This window comes from Barbus barbus, assembly GCF_936440315.1.
Source record: "Barbus barbus genome assembly, chromosome: 28".
NCBI lineage: Eukaryota > Metazoa > Chordata > Actinopteri > Cypriniformes > Cyprinidae > Barbus > Barbus barbus.
In genome coordinates, this window is record NC_136756.1 from 2,261,909 (window position 1) to 2,280,976 (window position 19,068).

General features: G+C 36.8%; 1 protein-coding gene across 1 annotated transcript in view; it reads right to left on the reverse strand.

Moving 5' to 3' along the window:
• The window catches only part of wdr46 (WD repeat domain 46), a 34,203-nt gene extending 15,579 nt beyond the window's left edge, over positions 1-18,624 (reverse strand). The window contains exons 1-9 of the mRNA XM_079382194.1: positions 18,365-18,624; positions 17,686-17,826; positions 11,862-11,942; positions 9,139-9,251; positions 8,284-8,371; positions 6,967-7,028; positions 5,974-6,078; positions 4,687-4,837; positions 3,318-3,553 (exon numbers count right to left, since the gene is read on the reverse strand). Of these exons, the coding sequence (XP_079238320.1) occupies positions 3,318-3,553; positions 4,687-4,837; positions 5,974-6,078; positions 6,967-7,028; positions 8,284-8,371; positions 9,139-9,251; positions 11,862-11,942; positions 17,686-17,826; positions 18,365-18,427 (1,040 nt within the window). The 5' untranslated portion in view covers positions 18,428-18,624. The remainder of the gene's footprint in view (positions 1-3,317; positions 3,554-4,686; positions 4,838-5,973; positions 6,079-6,966; positions 7,029-8,283; positions 8,372-9,138; positions 9,252-11,861; positions 11,943-17,685; positions 17,827-18,364) is intronic.
• Between the last annotated feature and the right edge of the window lie 444 nt (positions 18,625-19,068).

The window sequence follows — 19,068 nt, forward strand, 5'->3', positions numbered from 1 at the left end:
CTTTTACCGGATTTTGACTATTCGGACGTTTTGCTGGACATTGTAGTAGGTGGAGCCGTAGCTCTGGTCAAACGCTTCAGGACGTGCAGATGGGGGAAGCGAGTGGGTGCGCTTGTGAAGCTTCGTCAGCGCGGATTTCCAATGCCATTGCCCAGCATCCATCTGGCGAATCTCAGCTCTCTACCTGACAAAACGGACGAACTCCTTCTGCTGAATGGCGACACACCAGACAGCGTTCTACATCTGGCTAACTTCCAGCTGATCAGAGCAGATCTGGACACGGAATCAACGGGGAAATCGCGCGGCGGCGGGATGTGCTTTTACATCAATGAGAGGTGGTGTACAGATGTAACTGTGTTAAAGATGATGTGCTGCTCAGATCTAGAAACGCTCTTCATTAACTGCAAGCCGTTCTATTCGCCGCGGGAGTTCTGCTCGTTCATTCTCGTGAGTGTTTACATTCCACCGCAAGCGCACGTGAGCACAGAAAACAGAAACTCGCTGATCTGATCACAGAGAGTGAGCATCAACACCCGGACTCTGTTTTAATCATTCTCGGGGACTTTAATAAAGCAAATCTCTCCCGTGAACTGCCAAAATACAGACAGCACATCACATGCCCCACCAGAGACAGTAATAGATTGGATCACTGTTACACAACAATAAAGGACGCATATCACTCTGTCCCACGAGCAGCTTTAGGACTGTCAACAACTAGCAGACGACTTGAACGAGTTTTATTGCAGGTTTGAAAAATCAGCCCACACCACCTCTCCACACAACCATTCACACCTCTAGCCACCCCCCTCTCCCCCACACCTACAATTCAGATAAGTGAAGATGACTTGCACCAGGTCTTCAGAAAGAACAAAAGAAGGAAAGCACCTGGTCCAGACGGTGTGTCACCAGCCTGCCTAAAAATCTGTGCTGAGCAGCTGGCCCCCATCTTCACACAGATCTTCAACAGATCACTGGAGCTGTGTGAAGTCCCCTCATGCTTCAAATGCTCCACCATCATCCCCATCTCAAAGAAACCCAAAATTACTGGACTTAATGACTACAGACCTGTGGCTCTAACGTCTGTGGCCATGAAATAATTAGAAAGACTGGTTTTGGCTTATCTGAAGGACATCACTGGACCCCCTGCAGTTTGCCTACAGCGCAAACAGGTCTGTGGATGATACAGTCAACATGGGACTGCACTTCATCCTGCAGCATCTGGACAGACCAGGGACTTATGTGAGGATCCTGTTTGTGGACTTCAGCTCTGCTTTAACACCATTATCCCGGAAACCCTTCAAAATAAACTAACTCAGCTCTCCGTCCCCACCTCCATCTGCCAGTGGATCAACAGCTTCCTGACAGACAGACAGCAGTTAGTAAAGCTTGGTAAATTCACATCCAACCTGCCACAGGACTTACTGAAACAGTTCTACTCCTTCATCGTTGAATCCATCCTCTGCACGTCAATAACTGTCTGGCTCAGCTCAGCTACCAAATCTGACCTCAGAAGACTACGGAGGGTAGTCTGGAGTCTGGACTGCTGAGAGAATCATTGGTACAACCCTCCCCACTCTCCAAGAACTGTACTTATCCAGAGTGAGCAAAAAGGCTGGTAAAATCACTCTGGACCCCTCACATCCAGCACACAACCTACAGAGCTCTGAGCACCAGAACGACCAGACACAGGAACAGTTTCTTCCCTCAGGCAATCATCTCATGAACAATTGACAATAAATGCGGAACACACAATTCTATTATACATTATTTATTCACCACACTTTTTAATTTTTTTCATTTCAAATTTGCACATATCAGACCTGTACACACATAATTGTCTATATTATATATTGTGTTTTTGCTGTTTTGTACATTGCCTATTTGGATTTTTGTATATTATTCTTTTAATATCTGTGTCCTGTCCTGTTGCTGTCTTTCTGTTGCACTGTGGAGCTTCTGTCACTACAACAAATTCCTCGTATGTGTAAACATACTTGGCCAATAAAGCTCATTCTGATTCTGATTGTCCTAAACATAAAAAAATGTATGAAGCATTTCAAACAAACTCATTAGCATATAGTTTAACACGGATTGCTTGTCTGGTGCTTTCACAGGGGCTTTTGAAAGACTTAAAGAAATGTTTTACCCAGTGAGAAGCATAACACCTCAAGCTAAAACAAGGTGTAATTATTTAGGAACCCATTAGGGATGTGTCCAACAGCAGAGCTTAAAAACTCACAGCCAACGAATCTTGAGTGGAGAAGTCTAATCCAGCAACATGAATAAGCAAGCCATCTAACTACTCTCATCTCACTTTCTTGTTTTTTTCCAACAAGAGTCTTGTTTTCTATGTTAAGATTTGCTGTAAAGCTGCATCTCCAACTTGGTCTTTGCCCACTTCAAACTTCATCCAGCCTACAACGTTCTGCATCTAATTAATCTATGTCCATTGTGACTGGCTTCCCACCAAGACGTCACTCCAGACGGGATCAGACCATCCGTGAATCAACAAACCACAGAAGAGAATCCCAAACACAAGAAACACCTCCAAATTGTAGCTAAATGGTGCATTTAATTAGTCTCATAGCGTCATTGAAGACTCATTCTGAGGGTTAAATTAAATCATGGTTTGTTCATGTCTAAGAAATTGCATATATTGATAGAAACTTATTTTCTTTTTTTTTTTCTTGTGGCTGGGCCAGTTAAATTTTTGACAGGACAAGTAAAAACCTTTTGTATGTATGTATTAGTGCTGTCAAACGATTAATCACGATTAATTGCATCCAACTTTTTTTTTTTTTACATAATATATGTATGTGTACTGTGTATATTTATTATGTATATATATATAAATACATGCATGCATGTATATATTTCAGAATTTTTTTTATATATATTAAATATATTTATTTATAATAAAGTATATAAATAGACACGTAAACATGTAAATATTTTCAAAATATATACCGTATGTGTGTTTGTATATACATAAATATACAAAGAACACACATACATATTCAGATGCATACATTTTATTTTGTATGCGATTAATCGTTTGACAGCACTAGTTTGTATGTATTTAGCTTTCTATGTAAATGCACTTCCCAAAACAATCACCCTACTAAGTCAAGAATGAGTAATTCTATCCAAATAAAGCTGTTCAATCTGGTGAAAATTCTTGTATTCAGTCATATTGCAAAAATCTCAGAAAATCAAAATATCATAATTTCCAATATCATGCAGCCCTAGTTTTGATGTCATCAGTCACCTCTAAACATTTTATTTAAATATTAAATAAAGTACTTTGCAATACTCACGTGCCAGTTTTATCCACTGTTAAGGAACGAACCGCACCCCGATGACACAACATCTTTGCAAGTGGCTCTCTCTGGTTGGGTGACCACAGACTAATGGTGCCATTTGAGTGGCCCAGGTGAATTACTGCATTATGGGGATTCTGTGCCATCACGTCTAGCCGTCCCATTTTTGTGCAGATGGCTGCAACCTCTTTACCAACCGATACATCCAGATATTGCAGAAACCCTGTGGCACTCTGAAAGGTGAAATTATAATTGGCATATGGATAATATATGGATAACCTGTTTTAAGGCTGATACACAATTGTGAAAGTAATCACTTCTTTTATGCATAAACACTTGGGCTTTTCATGCGTCACCATGAAATAAAATAATTGTGACCATGGACCACAAAACCAGTCATAAGGGTAAATTATTCGAAATTTGAGATGTATACATCATCTGAAAGCTGAATAAATAATCTCTCCATTGATGTATGGTTTGTTATGATCGGACAATATTTGGCTGAGATACAACTATTTGAACATCTGGAATCTGAGGGAGCAAAAAAATATAAATATTGAGAAAATCTGTTGTTCAAATGAAGTTCTTAGCAATGCATATTACTAATAATTTAAAAAAAATATATATTTACAGTAGTAAATTTACAAAATATCTTCATGGAACATGATCTTTACTTAATATCCTAATGATTTTTGGCATAAAAGAAAAATCAATAATTTTGACCCATACAATGTATTTTTGGCTATTGCTACAAATGCCCAGCGATTTAAGACTGCTTTTGTGCTGCAGGGTCACAATTCAAAAAATTTAATCACTTTTTAAATTATCTAATCAGTTTATATTTTTCAAAAGGCACATTTAAAAAAAAATAATAATATAAAAAAATAATATAAAACAAAAACATTTGCCAATTGCTTTTCTTGGTTGTGTCATTCTTTTTTGTCAAAAGCCATGTTTCTCGAGATACATTTCATAATTGATTATGATAATATGATTATTCAGACAAAGACCCTGCATGCCAACACTGAAGTCAATCAGATCATTGGTTTTGAGTAAATTTCTTTTTTGTTTTTGTTGTATATGTACAGTACTGCTTCTGCTGCAGAAGTTACTTAATTACAGGCCAGGGCAAGGTGTTATGAGGAACATAACTAGAAGCCAAATTCCCAGTTTGCGTTCTCTCTTTCTACACTAACACAGCTACTCCCCAGTACTATATCAAACAATGCAGATATATATTGACATGACGACACTAACAAACAGAACTTTTTTCAGTACTTTCACGTCTCATTTGCATTTGGAATTGGCTGCAGTGTTAAAACCTTAAAGAAGTTCAAAGTTTTGCCAAAAGCACTTGTTGACGCACCGCTGTGGCGAGTAGGAAGTGGTAGGGCAGAAACTGCATTCTTAAGACGTCATTGAATTTCTTCACACAGTGGAGCTCCACACCTTTAGAGTCATAGATATAGAGCCATCTCTTCTGTGCCACAGCAAACATGGCCTCTGTATGAAGCCACCTGCAGGCAGAACGAAGAGTGCAGAGTGAGCTTTAAATAAGACCAGAATGAGACAAGTACTCATTACTAAAGCACAGGGGTGAAGGATAGGAAGGTATTGTGATAAAAACACTAAATAAAAGTACTTGAAACTCTTTTTGAAAAAAAAAAAAAAAAAAAAAAAAAAAAAAAAAAAAAAGACTTTCTTTGAAGTTCACAGATCACTCTCATACAGAGTGGGTAACAGAAGCAGAAATGATACAGGTTTAAGTTGCAATATTGATTGATACCAATATATCATGATATACACACATTTTCATTTTCTTTCAGTTCATGAGCTTGCGATTTGATCCAACTGATCTTGATTCGATTTGATATCACATAATTTGGATATGTATCAGGCACAGATCATGTACACTTTTCTCAGTAAACATGCTGTGAATTTCATAGGTGAATCTGTCAGTACATTACTATAATATCAAAGGTTAAAATTAACTACTTGCATACAAACATTTAAATTGCACATAATAGCAATAACAGCGTTTCTACTCCAATCCTTTTTTAACATTTTAACAGTGGCTGTCATTAAAACTTGTTCTTATGATGGATGTAATAAAATATACTTTAAATACTGAAGAACGAGTAAAGTAAAAATATAATGAGTATTCAATAATCCAATAAAACATTTAAATAATTAAAACCTGTGTTGTCTGCGGTGTAGTGGGAGTGCAGGTAAACGATAAAATGGGATTTTTCTGCACAGATTGCAAAGCATAAAAAAACATTGCCAGCTGTCTGCTGGATGTTCGTTTTTATTCAAGATCTTGCACATTTGAGTTGTGATTTTTGGTCAGAAAGTGTCCAGTTGTGACTTAAGTGCGTTGTGTAGTGGACTGACTCCATTAGGTTTGTGCCAAAGACTAGAATCTGCTCCAATCGCTGGAAACAGTATTTAAGTGCACTGAGACCAGATTAATCGTTTGACAGCACTAGTTAATTTTACACAATATTAAACAGTGAAGAATTAAACAGAACTTCATAATAAAACTGACAGAATATTAAAGCTAGAACTTTGTTTCAGTGATAATGGCTGCTATAACATGTGAAGAATGTGTGCCAGAAAATCAAAAGATATGTCTTAATGAATGTGCACTCACTTGACATCATTCACGGTTTCCATGACATTCATCTCACACATGAGGTCTTTGGTTTGCCAGTCGAAGCAGGCCACATGACCTTTCTTTCCACCCAATAGTAGATGCCTGTTGCAGACAAAAACATTTTTATGGATCTGTAATTTTTTTAATAAATGCAAATAAAATGATTTCAATAAACCTTTCGCTATAATGAGCATATGAGTTTTCAGTATCTGGATTAAGATGCCGAAGGTGTCCTGATGTAAATGTCCTGAGATGTTTTTGATTTCTAATTTTTGAACGAGGTTCTTAAATGTTAAAGCACAAGAACACAGCGATATACAGGATTTAAAAAAAGGTCTGTCAATAAAAATATCACAGGAATTTGTGTTAACATATGGTTACAAAATGCCTTTGTGTAATTACTAGGCTCCAAAATGTATAATACAGAAGGTGTACAGAATGTGTAAAGAGTGAGTATAATCCAAACAAAGTGCTAACAAAACCAGGATATTATTACACAAGGTACAGTGGGACAAACAATATACATTGAGAATGTCTCTTATGTAGCAAAACGATGATGAAAGGGGCAAATTGGGTTAAGATGTGTAAATGTGTATTATAAACAAAACAATGTTGACAGTATAAATGATCTCTCAATGCAAAAGCATAAATATTCTATTTTAACAAATTCCTAAGCTGTGTTGAGGAACATTTGACATAAAAACAATGAGTTATTATATAACCCACCTGTGTTTTTAATTTTATAAACACATAAAGAGAGGTTTTCACCAACAAGAACACTGAAAAATTGACGTTTAACACTAGATTTCTAAAGGTTCTTATTTGTTACTGACCCTTGAACCTGATAATACATCTATGAAACCATCCATTCTGAACTGAAGTATCAAGCAGAAAGTTCAAATGCCTTCTATAAGATTAATGTAATATATTTGTAATATGCCTTAATTAAAATGGTCTGTTTTAATAAATATATAATTCTTTAGCACATACCGTCCAGTTCTGCTGTAGTCAAGCCTGTATGGGCCAAACTGGGAAAGATGCAAGTTGAAGTACTGTAGGGAGAGAGAAAGACAAGAAAAACTGAGTGGAACATGCAAAATACAATTAATTGCACACAGACTCCTTCAGGACATAAACACACGTAGTTGGTAAGGTCTGTAAACGAATCAAATATTTTACACTACATTTACATACGTTTGCTCACCTCATATCATTTTTGACAGATGTTACAAATCTCTAGACTCCTGCAGTACTTTTGCAAGATGAAAGAAAAAAAAAAAACACCCCTGTGTATGGCTCAGTGATCCACATTAAATATAGTCCAAAAACAAATGAGTAGTTACCTGGACAATAAATAATGCAACACATTGTCCACTGATATATCTAAGGAGGACAGCCTTTACCTGTGCTTTTTTAATGACCTGAATGACTGAATTCTTATACTGTACACAACATCTATGTGTCAAGGCACATCACCAAGGCCCATGGTTTCAGCTAAAAATCATATTTACTGTTATGCTAAAGTCACCTACATCTATGCCCTGAAAGCACACAATAAAATGTCTGATTGACTGGTCAAAAATTATATCGATTTTTTGCAATTATTAAAATATGTGACCCTGGACCACAAAACCAGCCTTAAGTCGCAGGGGTATATTTGTAGCAATAGCCAAAAATACATTGTATGGGTCAAAATTATAGATTTTTCTTTTATGAAGATATTGTGTAAATTTCCTACCATACATATATTAAAGCATAATTTTTGATTAGTAATATGCATTGCTAAGAACTTAATTTGAACAACTTTAAAAGGAGATTTTCTCAATATTTAGATTTTTTTGCACCCTCAGATTCCAGATTTTCAAATAGTTGTATCTCAGACAAATATTGTCCTAACAAACCTTAAATCAATGGAGAGATTATTTATTCAGCTTTCAGATGATGTTCAAATCTCGATTTAAAAAATAATTGACACTCATGACTGGTTTTGTGGTCCAAGGTCACATATTAATGCTAATATAAATCCCAAAGCAACAATGAAATCCTCCATCTGTGAAATTTATTAGCCCCTTTCACACATTCAACCTAATAGATTAGCATAAAATTACCTGCCTGACTTTTCTGGTAAATACACCATATACTGCTAACACTGCAACAGCAAACCATCTTTTTACCAGTTCCAGACCATTATACATCAGCATCAAACACTGTGACGCCTGGATGAGAAGCGCTTTACTTTCATCTACTGCCCAATTCGACAACATTTTTGACCGTAAAGGGCTGCAAAACAAATCGTTGACCTATCACCTTTGATCCAGAAGTGATGTCAACTGCATCTGCTATGTCATCTTGAGAGATTGTATTTGTGTCTTCATCCTCATCTCCTTCCAGGAGGCTGATGACAGACAGACAGACAGACAGTTATGAGCTCTATGAGTGTGTACTTATTTTGTGTGTGTGTTTACTAATCAAGATGAATACAATAAGAATAGTTTAACATACAAGCAGTAGTTTTACAAAATGTCCAAGCTGACCTTTTTTATGCAAACTTGAATGTGCAAGGCTTTTGGGAAGAGTCCAGAAAGCAGGGTTAACTTTACGTCACACAAACTCTTGGTTGATTAACATAAACCTTTTATTAGTGGGTATTGAGATGTTTGATGGTAAGCATATAAATAAAAAAAATAAATAAAAAATAAAACTTTCTACATTTTCTAGAAAATATCCTACTGAATTTATAAATAAACAAAATGCGCTGGATTGAATTGAAAACTTTTCACAAACTGTTATAAATCTGTTTTTGCTATCTTTATATGAAATAGCGTGTCCCTGCAGTCTAAGACATCAGCATCACCAATCAAAAAAATCCATATCGGTCAACCACTACTTGAAATAGAGCACAAAAGTCACATTGACTATTTTTCTTGTGCTTATATTAACAATCACAGTCCACATTGGCTTTTATTGTATAGAAATAGAGCAGCTTGGACATTTGGACAATCTCCATTCTCATTTTGTGTTACACGTAAGAAACTCATTTGAAATTATATAAAGGTGATGTAATAATTAAAATTTTTTGAACTATTCTTTTAATACTTCTGAGGGTTTACAGTCAATGTGGCAGATGAAAAAAAAGGCATGACAATAAGTGAACTGCATTACCCAGCATCCTCTGGAAGTAAGAGATCATATCTTGCAGCCTGTTTCTGAGCGTGTTCAGACATGGCCTCCGAGAACGCAATGGCTTCTTTCAGCCTTCCAGGGGCTCCTGCAGGCTGACACATAAAAACAGAGTAAAAGAAGTTGAAAACATGAAAAGCAGTCATTGTACCGATTCAGATGATGTTATTTGGGTGAATCTCACAAAATCTGCTAAATTTTGTCCAGGATAGGTTTTACCCCCACGATATTGCACAAGGAAATAAAATGTGTTTGTATTTTTATAATGCACCTGTGCGCTCACATCCGTGATGCAAGCAATGGCATTATTGGGTTTGAAGGTTGGTGTATAAAAAAAAATTAAGTGACCAAACAAACTGAAGACTAGAAAGGTTGATATATAATGCCATTTCCATCTATGTAGCGGACTTTAAGCTGTCAAACCACAAAAAGACACACTTAGTACTGAAACGCATTCTATACACAACGTATCTTCCAGACTAGACTGTGAAGTTATTTCACAATTATAACAAAATTACAGTAAAGTGGTTGTTAAAGGGATGGTTCACCCAAAAATGAAAATTCTGTGTCATTAATTACTCACCCTCGTGTCGTTCCAAACCTGTAAGACTTTCGTTCATCTTCAGAACACAAATTAAGATATTTTTAATGAGCTCTCTGACCCTCCATAGACAGCAAGGATCCTCACACGATCAAGGCTCAGAAACGTAGCAAGGAGATCGGTAAAATAATCCATGTGATATCAGGGGTTCAACCATAATTTTCCGAAGCTAAGAAAATAGTTTTTATGTGCAAAGAAAATAAAAATAACGAATTCTAACTTCTGATTGGATGCTTTTCTGTTCCTGTCTCCATAGGAACCCATTCAAAAAGGCCACGGACACACTGCAAGTTTCAGGAGTGACAACCGCATTTAAATGAAGATGAAGAATTAGGCATTTTGTATCTGACATCTTTTGACTTTTTAATTTTAACAAAACTACCGCTGACAGACGTGCTGTGTTTTGTTTATAAACATAAATGCTCGGGATAATTGCTCCTGTCTTGCAATGTTGCCATGTCTCATATTTACAAACGCTTTTAGGCTTATTTAGTCTTAGCTCATAAAGACAGGCACTTTATGGAGTTAATAAAGTAGGCAGTTGCAGATATATGATTTTTTTGGTGTTATAAAACAAAGCATTTGGGTGTTTTAGTGTTATTTTGTGCTTGTCCGGTTTTTTTTTTTTAATGAAGATCTGGCAACACTGACACTTTACTGCAGGGCTCGTGAGCGCAACTAATCCCGTATCAAAATGTGCTAAGGTTAAGACTTCTTTCACTGTTGTTTTCTTGCATCTCGCATTCAGACGAAGACACATTTTTAATGCATGTTCAAATACGTCATTAACAACTAGTTGTTTGGTTTGGTTCTGTACACACCGTGTAGAATTTCTGTAAATGCGGTTGTCACTACCTGTATTTTAGTGAATTGTGTGTGTGCAGAATGTGATTAAGGAGTAAAAGGTGAACTGACAACCAAATCTAGCTGCAGTGTGTAAGTGGCCTGTACATGGCCCATCTATTTTTAATATAGCTAATGTCGGCAGCTTTATGTCATCTACACACCCATTATACTTTGAGGAGTAATGTATTGTGATGGCGCTATGGAGCCATGTGCTTTTTTAAAACATTTTCATAGGTTTAACATTAGATTATCAACTCAGAATATACGCTAATTTGACTAGAAACACTGGAGACCGGAAATGCAAAGCCCTTCCAGTCAGGTGTGACTTCCGCATTCAGGAAAAACATCTATAGCGCCATTTTGGAGAATATTGCATAAGTAAACAACGTATGAATGCGGATACGTTGTTTATGTTCAGATCAAAGCATAAACCATGTAAACAGCGTATCCGCGTATGGTGCTGCTGACACAGAACAGCATACATTGTTTACATATGCGATACTGTCCAAAATCAGAAATATCTCAATTTGTGTTCCAAAGATAGGAAACAAAGGTCTTACAAGTTTGGAACGACATGAGGGCGAGTAATTAATGACAGAATTTTCATTTTTGGGTGAACATTTAATTGGTTAACTACGTTACCTTGCCATATATAGAGAAAAAATGTAAATGGATGTATCATAACATTATATGTAATTTTACTTTAAAATAACTGTCAAATTTATGGTTTATGTTAAAAGATATGAATTACCATATAATTTACTGTGGAAAACAATAAAAGGACATTCCTAGATGTTCGTGTGCAACTTTACATATGATTATACAATATTTAAAGTTTTGTTTCTTTCATGTTTTCGTCACCAGTTCTGGTTATCAACATGTTAAGGTAAAAAGTTTTTTTTTTCTTTGGTATTGAGATATACCACTGGTTAAATATACCATTACAATTATATTTTATTTCCAGCAATTAAAAAAAAAAGCATTGGTTGGTGTTTTAACGCGATTCCCATGTAAGACTTTTATAGTTTACTTTAATAAAAACTCTAAAGTTCAGGGCTGATTGTTAAACATTTCCTCAAGTGTTTACTGTAAAATATAGTGAAATATGATTGTTCACATTACCAACCCCTTACAGGGATTTGCATCCATCTCTACATGCCAAATAAACTCAAAACAGAAATATTAAAAATATATATGAAAGCAATTTGACAATGTTGTAAGTATCACTTTTTTATTTTAATGTAGAATTTGAACTTACCACTTTGCATTTCTCTCCTCTCTGAAACTTCTGGAGTTGCTCATGTGGTATAGGAGCCTCACCAGGAAAAGGGTCCTTTTTCTAAATTAGCAACATAAACCAACGAGAAGGGCTGTCAAATTTAGTCAAATCAGGCCAGACAATTAAAGCAAAACCATTAAAATAAAAAGTGCAATTAAAAAAATTTAAACAATTTCTTAATTTAGGATGTTGACGTTGTTGGCTAAATTGATAAATTGCAATTACCGGTATTTGAGATAACAACAATAATAGGTGCATTTTAAATGACATTATTTTGCCATCCAAATATGAGCATTGTTTTTTTTTCAACGCTTTTATCCAATGTGACTTACAAATGATGACAATAAAAACAATAAAAACCAACAAAAGAGCAATAATATGCAAGTGATGTGACAAGTCTCGGTTAGCCTAATGCAGTAAACATAGCAAGGTTTTATTTTCATAATAAATAAAAATAAAATAAGTCAAAAGAATAGAAAAAGAATAGAGAACGTTAATGTTAGATGGTAATTTTTTTATAATGAATAAAAAGAAATTAAGTAGCTAGAATAGAATTAGAATAGATAGTGCTACAGTTAGAGGGTCAAATAAAGATGGAGGAGATGTGTTTTTAGCCGTTTCTTGAAGATGACTAAGATTAGAATGTAGCTGCTGGGATTGAGTTGGGCAGGTCATTCCACCAGGAGGAAACATTTAAAGTAAAAGTCAGTGAAAGTGATTTTGTGCCTCTTTGGGACTGCAAAATAATGCGCCGTTCACTTGCAGAACGCAAGCTTCTAGAGGCACATAAGTCAGAAGTAGTGAATTTGCGCAGAGCCAGTGGTGGTGTTCTAAGCAAACATCAATGCCTTGAATTTTATGCGAGCATTTATTGGTAGCTATTGTTCTACAAAATCATATAGACCCATTTTATTATATAAATGCATGACTTCTTAAGGTGCATCAGCAGAGCTCAACAATAAGAACTGTTTTTAAGTCTTGTCAAGTACTCAATTAAGCACTCGTCCACGGTTTTCTGTGCACACACCCAAAGCAGCCTCTCAGACTGCATGAAAATACCATCTCATTCACATCTTCTCGCACATAAACGGATAAATACAAACAAAACTGTACCAAAATCCCTGTCTTGGAGAGTATCCTTGTAAACACAGTTAGCTATATCTTAAGTGAACGTATAAAGTTTGGTGAAAATTGGATGTCAGTATAATAGGTCTGTACAAAAATCTTAAAGTCACAGCCTAATATACCCACAGACCAATTGAAAAACAAATTGGGGGAAAAAAGCACTTCAGCTGAACTTGTTAACCTGTCATGTAGGGCTGCACGATTAATCGAATACGATTGTCATGCACATCTTGTCAGTAAAGCCGGTTCTGTAATCAGTAGTAAACCTCCATCATGTGCTTTCAGATGGAGCGGCATCAGAGCCGTGGTTTACGGACAAGCTACACAATATCGCGTTCATAATCGAAGGCGATTCATCTCAGATTATGAAAACAATATTGCGTAGCTTCTCAGTGAACTACGGCTCTGTGTAGTAAATGCTGCTTCATCTAAACGCACATGAAAATACCACATTTATGCTGCCATCACATGCTATCGGAATTATCGTAAATATGAGTTTCCTAATCGGAAATTGGACTTGAACGGCCTCTCAAGTCGTATTTACTACTGGGAAATTCTGAAATAATTTTGATACCAGAGTTTCCGAGTTGGGCAGGTAAACTTTAAACATGGTGGAGGGGACAACCATTGCTGCTGTCAATGCTATTCTCACAACAACTACATCTCTTTGTCTTGTCGCTAAAGTAGTGTATTTATAGGCTAGATAAGAACGATCATTCGAAGCATATTGTACAGGTCCTTCTCAAACAATTTGCATATCATGAAAAGGTTCTCTAAACGAGCTATTAACCTAATCATCTGAATCAACTAATTAACTCTAAACACCTGCAAAAGATTCCTGAGGCTTTTAAAAACTCCCAGCCTGGTTCATTACTCAAAACCGCAATCATGGGTAAGACTGCCGACCTGACTGCTGTCCAGAAGGCCATCATTGACACCCTCAAGCAAGAGGGTAAGACACAGAAAGAAATTTCTGAACGAATAGGCTGTTCCCAGAGTGCTGTATCAAGGCACCTCAGTGGGAAGTCTGTGGGAAGGAAAAAGTGTGGCAGAAAACACAGCACAACAAGAAGAGGTGACCGGACCCTGAGGAAGATTGTGGAGAAGGACCGATTACAGACCTTGGGGGACCTGCGGAAGCAGTGGACTGAGTCTGGAGTAGAAACATCCAGAGCCACCGTGTACAGGCGTGTGCAGGAAATGGGCTACAGGTGCCGCATTCCCCAGGTCAAGCCACTTTTGAACCAGAAACAGCGGCAGAAGCGCCTGACCTGGGCTACAGAGAAGCAGCACTGGACTGTTGCTCAGTGGTCCAAAGTACTTTTTTCGGATGAAAGCAAATTTTGCATGTCATTCGGAAATCAAGGTGCCAGAGTCTGGAGGAAGACTGGGGAGAGGGAAATGCCAAAATGCCTGAAGTCCAGTGTCAAGTACCCACAGTCAGTGATGCTGGTGTTGGTCCACTGTGTTTTATCAAGGGCAGGGTCAATGCAGCTAGCTATCAGGAGATTTTGGAGCACTTCATGCTTCCATCTGCTGAAAAGCTTTATGGAGATGAAGATTTCATTTTTCAGCACGACCTGGCACCTGCTCACAGTGCCAAAACCACTGGTAAATGGTTTACTGACCATGGTATTACTGTGCTCAATTGGCCTGCCAACTCTCCTGACCTGAACCCCATAGAGAATCTGTGGGATATTGTGAAGAGAAAGTTGAGAGACGCAAGACCCAACACTCTGGATGAGCTTAAGGCCGCTATCGAAGCATCCTGGGCCTCCATAACACCTCAGCAGTGCCACAGGCTGATTGCCTCCATGCCACGCCGCATTGAAGCAGTCATTTCTGCAAAAGGATTCCCGACCAAGTATTGAGTGCATAACTGAACATAATTATTTGAAGGTTGACTTTTTTTGTATTAAAAACACTTTTCTTTTATTGGTCGGATGAAATATGCAAATTTTTTGAGATAGGAATTTGGGGTTTTCATGAGCTGTATGCCAAAATCATCAATATTAAAACAATAAAAGGCTTGAACTACTTCAGTTGTGTTGTAATGAATCTAAAATATATGAAAGTCTAATGTTTATCAGTACATTACAGAAAATAATGAACTTTATCACAATATGCTAATTTTTTGAGAAGGACCTGTATGTTTTATAAGCAGTGAAATAAGCACGTATTTGACCGAAAGTAGATGAGCCCCAGAGACTGATCCCCAGTGAAGACCCTGTTTCCTAGACGGCCATCGGGACAAGACCACAGGAACCAGATGAGTCCTCTGCACAATCTGACTCTGCTGCAGCCTATATTTAAACTGCTGATTTTGTCTGGCCAGAGGAGAATGACAGTATTTCGACACACTATTTCCCCGTCTAAATACTGCAAAGCTGATATAAAGCCACCCAGCTTTATATCAAGCTGATGTAAAGCTGCTTTGACACAATTTGCATTGTTAAAAGCACTATACAAATAACCGTGACTTGACCGAAATTCCAGAATTGTCAGCAAACTGCATGTATAGCGCGGTGAATGTTTGTCAACCAATGGGATGCTACATTTGATTCTTTCCAGCACTTGAATACGACAAGCTCATAATCACGACTTCATAAGTGGTAAATAGGAAATTTCCGACAGCATGTGAAGGCAGCATTAATAACGTGTTTTCTGTCGATTAGCATTGCATTATTATACATTTCATTATATTGAAAATTATAATCATTAGAGTTGAGCCGGATACTCGGCTGAAACGAGTATCCGATACGGATAAAGCACTTTTGCCGAGTACGAGTATCATATGAGTAATACGAGTCTATATCTGTGCTCGGATTGAATAAAAATGATCATTGGGTAGCTGACTGTGTCTGCGTTCTGTGATAGGCTAGTCACAGCGCCCCTCCCCTACACGCATACAGATTTATTGTGTTGCTGTGTCCCGCTCTGCTCACTCACACACAGAACACTGAGAGGAGAACAGCTCTCTCTCTCTGTCTCTCCCTCAGTCACTCGGGTTCGCGGGTTTTTTCCGTTAACGTTTAGGGTTTCTTCAGCTTCAGGTTTGTTTTTTACTTTGGTTTGTAGTGCTTACTTATTAACCAGTAGAGTTTTGGTAAATGTGGGGTTTGTTCATTCAAAACCATTGATCTGAAGCGCTGATGCTGTCATGTAAATAGTTTTCTAATCAGCAATAAATATAACAATTTCTGATCAACCCATATCAATTGCATGCTTAAAATAACTTACCGGTTACAGCCACGCCCATTTCAAGACAACCCAACCCACTTCCAGGTTAAATCCCGCCCACTTCCGGGGTAGGCCCCGCCCAGTCTGAGTACAGATACAGATAATGCTGTACTCGCTCATCCCTAATAATCATTATTATAATGAGAACTCCAATAAATCATATATTGTTGTAGTCCTGTGCTTATTAGTGACGCTGAATCAATGAAAGCAGTGAAATCTTCTGTTTATTCAGCTAGCTCTACAGGGATCTCCTGGGTTTCTTCTGCGGGGCGTATTTGGAGTTTCTCTGGCCTTCGGATGAGATTTACTACTGATCACAGAACCCTGCTTCACTGACAAGATGAGCACCACAATCACAGCTTCTGCCTGATCATAATTTATCATGCAGCCCTTCGGTCATGCTTGATTTTCATTGTCAATTTCTTCAACAAACAATAGCCTTTGGCTGTAGAAACAACATGGTCAGGTGGTGTAACTGGTTTGTGTCAATTTGACCGTTCGCATGGAGCTTGATTGACAGGCCAATCAGAACGTGAATATTATGTGTGGTTGCTGCTATCGGCCATCTTGCCTGACAGCTACGGCAGGTCTCCATAAACATCCACGTTAAAACGCGGTAAAAAGATTTTTTCAATATAACTAATTATAAAAATGTGCAGAGGGTTAAGCTGGGCTGTTGTTGGCTGCCATAGTAACGGCAATAAGATAAGGGATTCCTATAAAGTAGTACTGGGCGGTATGACCAAAAATTTATATCAGGGTATATTTCAAAATTATGTCAGTTTCACGGTATATGACGGCATTTTTTTTTTTTCATGCATGACCGGGTGTTAACCACATTTTCTACTGATTGGGAGAGTAAATACTGCAGTAGACTGACCTAAACTGACTTGTTGTCAGTTCCCTCTTTGCTCTGCGATGTATTTTTCACTGCGTGAGAACAGGATGTGTAGTGACAAAGCAGCAATGTTTGTCGCAGTTACTAAGGAGGGCGGGTCTTTGCGAACGGTCAATTGGCGTAACCAGCATTTTTCATAAAAATATAATTATATACAGGAAAATTCATGTGGAATAAAATTCAATCATCTACTTTAGTATAACCTAATAACATGGTTTTTAAATTTTTTTACATAAACAATAAAATTTAGGGATAACTAATAACATCTAGTATTTATTTCTATGCTTACATGCCATCTAGGTGGATAAAATATTTAATATTTCTCATTCTTTGGCAGTTACACCAGGTACATTCAGTCTTAACTTTTGTAAAAAATGGTGTAGATGTCTTTTTTATTACATAAAATCAACATAAATACACGGTGACAGTGTACATTTTAAAATACCTTATGTATGCTTTTAAAACTTTTTGAATTTGTCATCTACTAGGATACTAGTAAACTACTGTCAAAATATTTGACTGAATGGAAAACACTCTTACCTCCACACGTTCACCATTCTTCCTTTTTAATGGCCTTTCTTTTACTGTAGATTTATTCTGGTTCTGCTCAGCTTTGCCTGGTTCTTCCTCGGGTCTGCTTTGGCCTGTTTCTTCGGTTTCCTCCCAATAGCGTTTTGGAGGCTGAGTAAGAAAAAGCCAGTCACATTCATGAAGGTTTTCACATATCTTTTTTTTTTTTTTTACTTTTTCAATCAGCAGCAGATGTTTTTTCTTTGGAAACAATTACAAATTTGTCCCTGTCTGGTATACTTTATTTAGACTGTTTACCTCGTTGGGTAAATAAACAAGACTGTCCATAATAAATTAAAATCTAGTTCTTAGAAATACAGACATGTCTGCAAATGTCGTCTTTTTCTATTCGTGTTTGTTTCATTCACTTAACTTTGGCTCTGTTTCCACATTGAATTAAAACGCGTTTTCAGTAGTCAAATGTTTTAAGGTTTTTTTTTTCTAAGGCATAATAATAAAAAGTATAAGTAAAAGTATAATTGATAGTATATAATAAACCATTGAAATAAACAAACGATGAGGATTTTTCTTTTTTTTTTTTTTGCTTGACAACATTTTTACTGTGAACATCCGACATCACCAAAGACATTAATACCGACAAGTAAAAGCTGATAACACTGTAGACAAAACATTGAATGATAATATTGACCTTTTTCTTCTTCATTTTCTCCACGTGCGTACTCCTCAACACCTCCGGCGTGACCGCAGCCATGTTTGTTTGAAAGGACTGTGTTGTCTTCTTCTAACGATTATTGGCAGATGGCAAACCGGTTTAAAAGTAAAATACCGCCACCTACTGAGCTGGAGATGCTGTTGCTGCTTATTTGTAGGGTTTACGTGTCCTGGGGCGCTAAGAGGTTTTTGTATGGCTGATTTCACAAGCTCTTATCATTGTCTCTCATATGCTGTGCAGTGCAGTCTACTCTTCACTACAGAACCCCTCTGATATAATATATATATATATATATTTTTAAGTCCCCAGATATTTTAAAGTAATATTTCAATAATTTAACCACACACTCACATGTTTGTGGGTTTCTGGTGTCAGTTAATGGTCACAGGACATGCAGGCAAACAAATAATACAATATTTATTCATATTTTAGAAAAAAGTGTTTTATTTTAATTGTGTTCATTTTAGTGGTGTCAAACGATTAAACATGATTAATCGCATCCAAAATAAAAGTTTTTGTTTACATGATAATTGTATGTGTACTGTGTATATTTATGTATATATAAATACACACATATACAGTATATATTTTGAAAATATTTACATGTATATACATTTATATCTGTATATTTTATATTACATGTAAATATATTTAATATTTAAACATAACATATTTTTCTT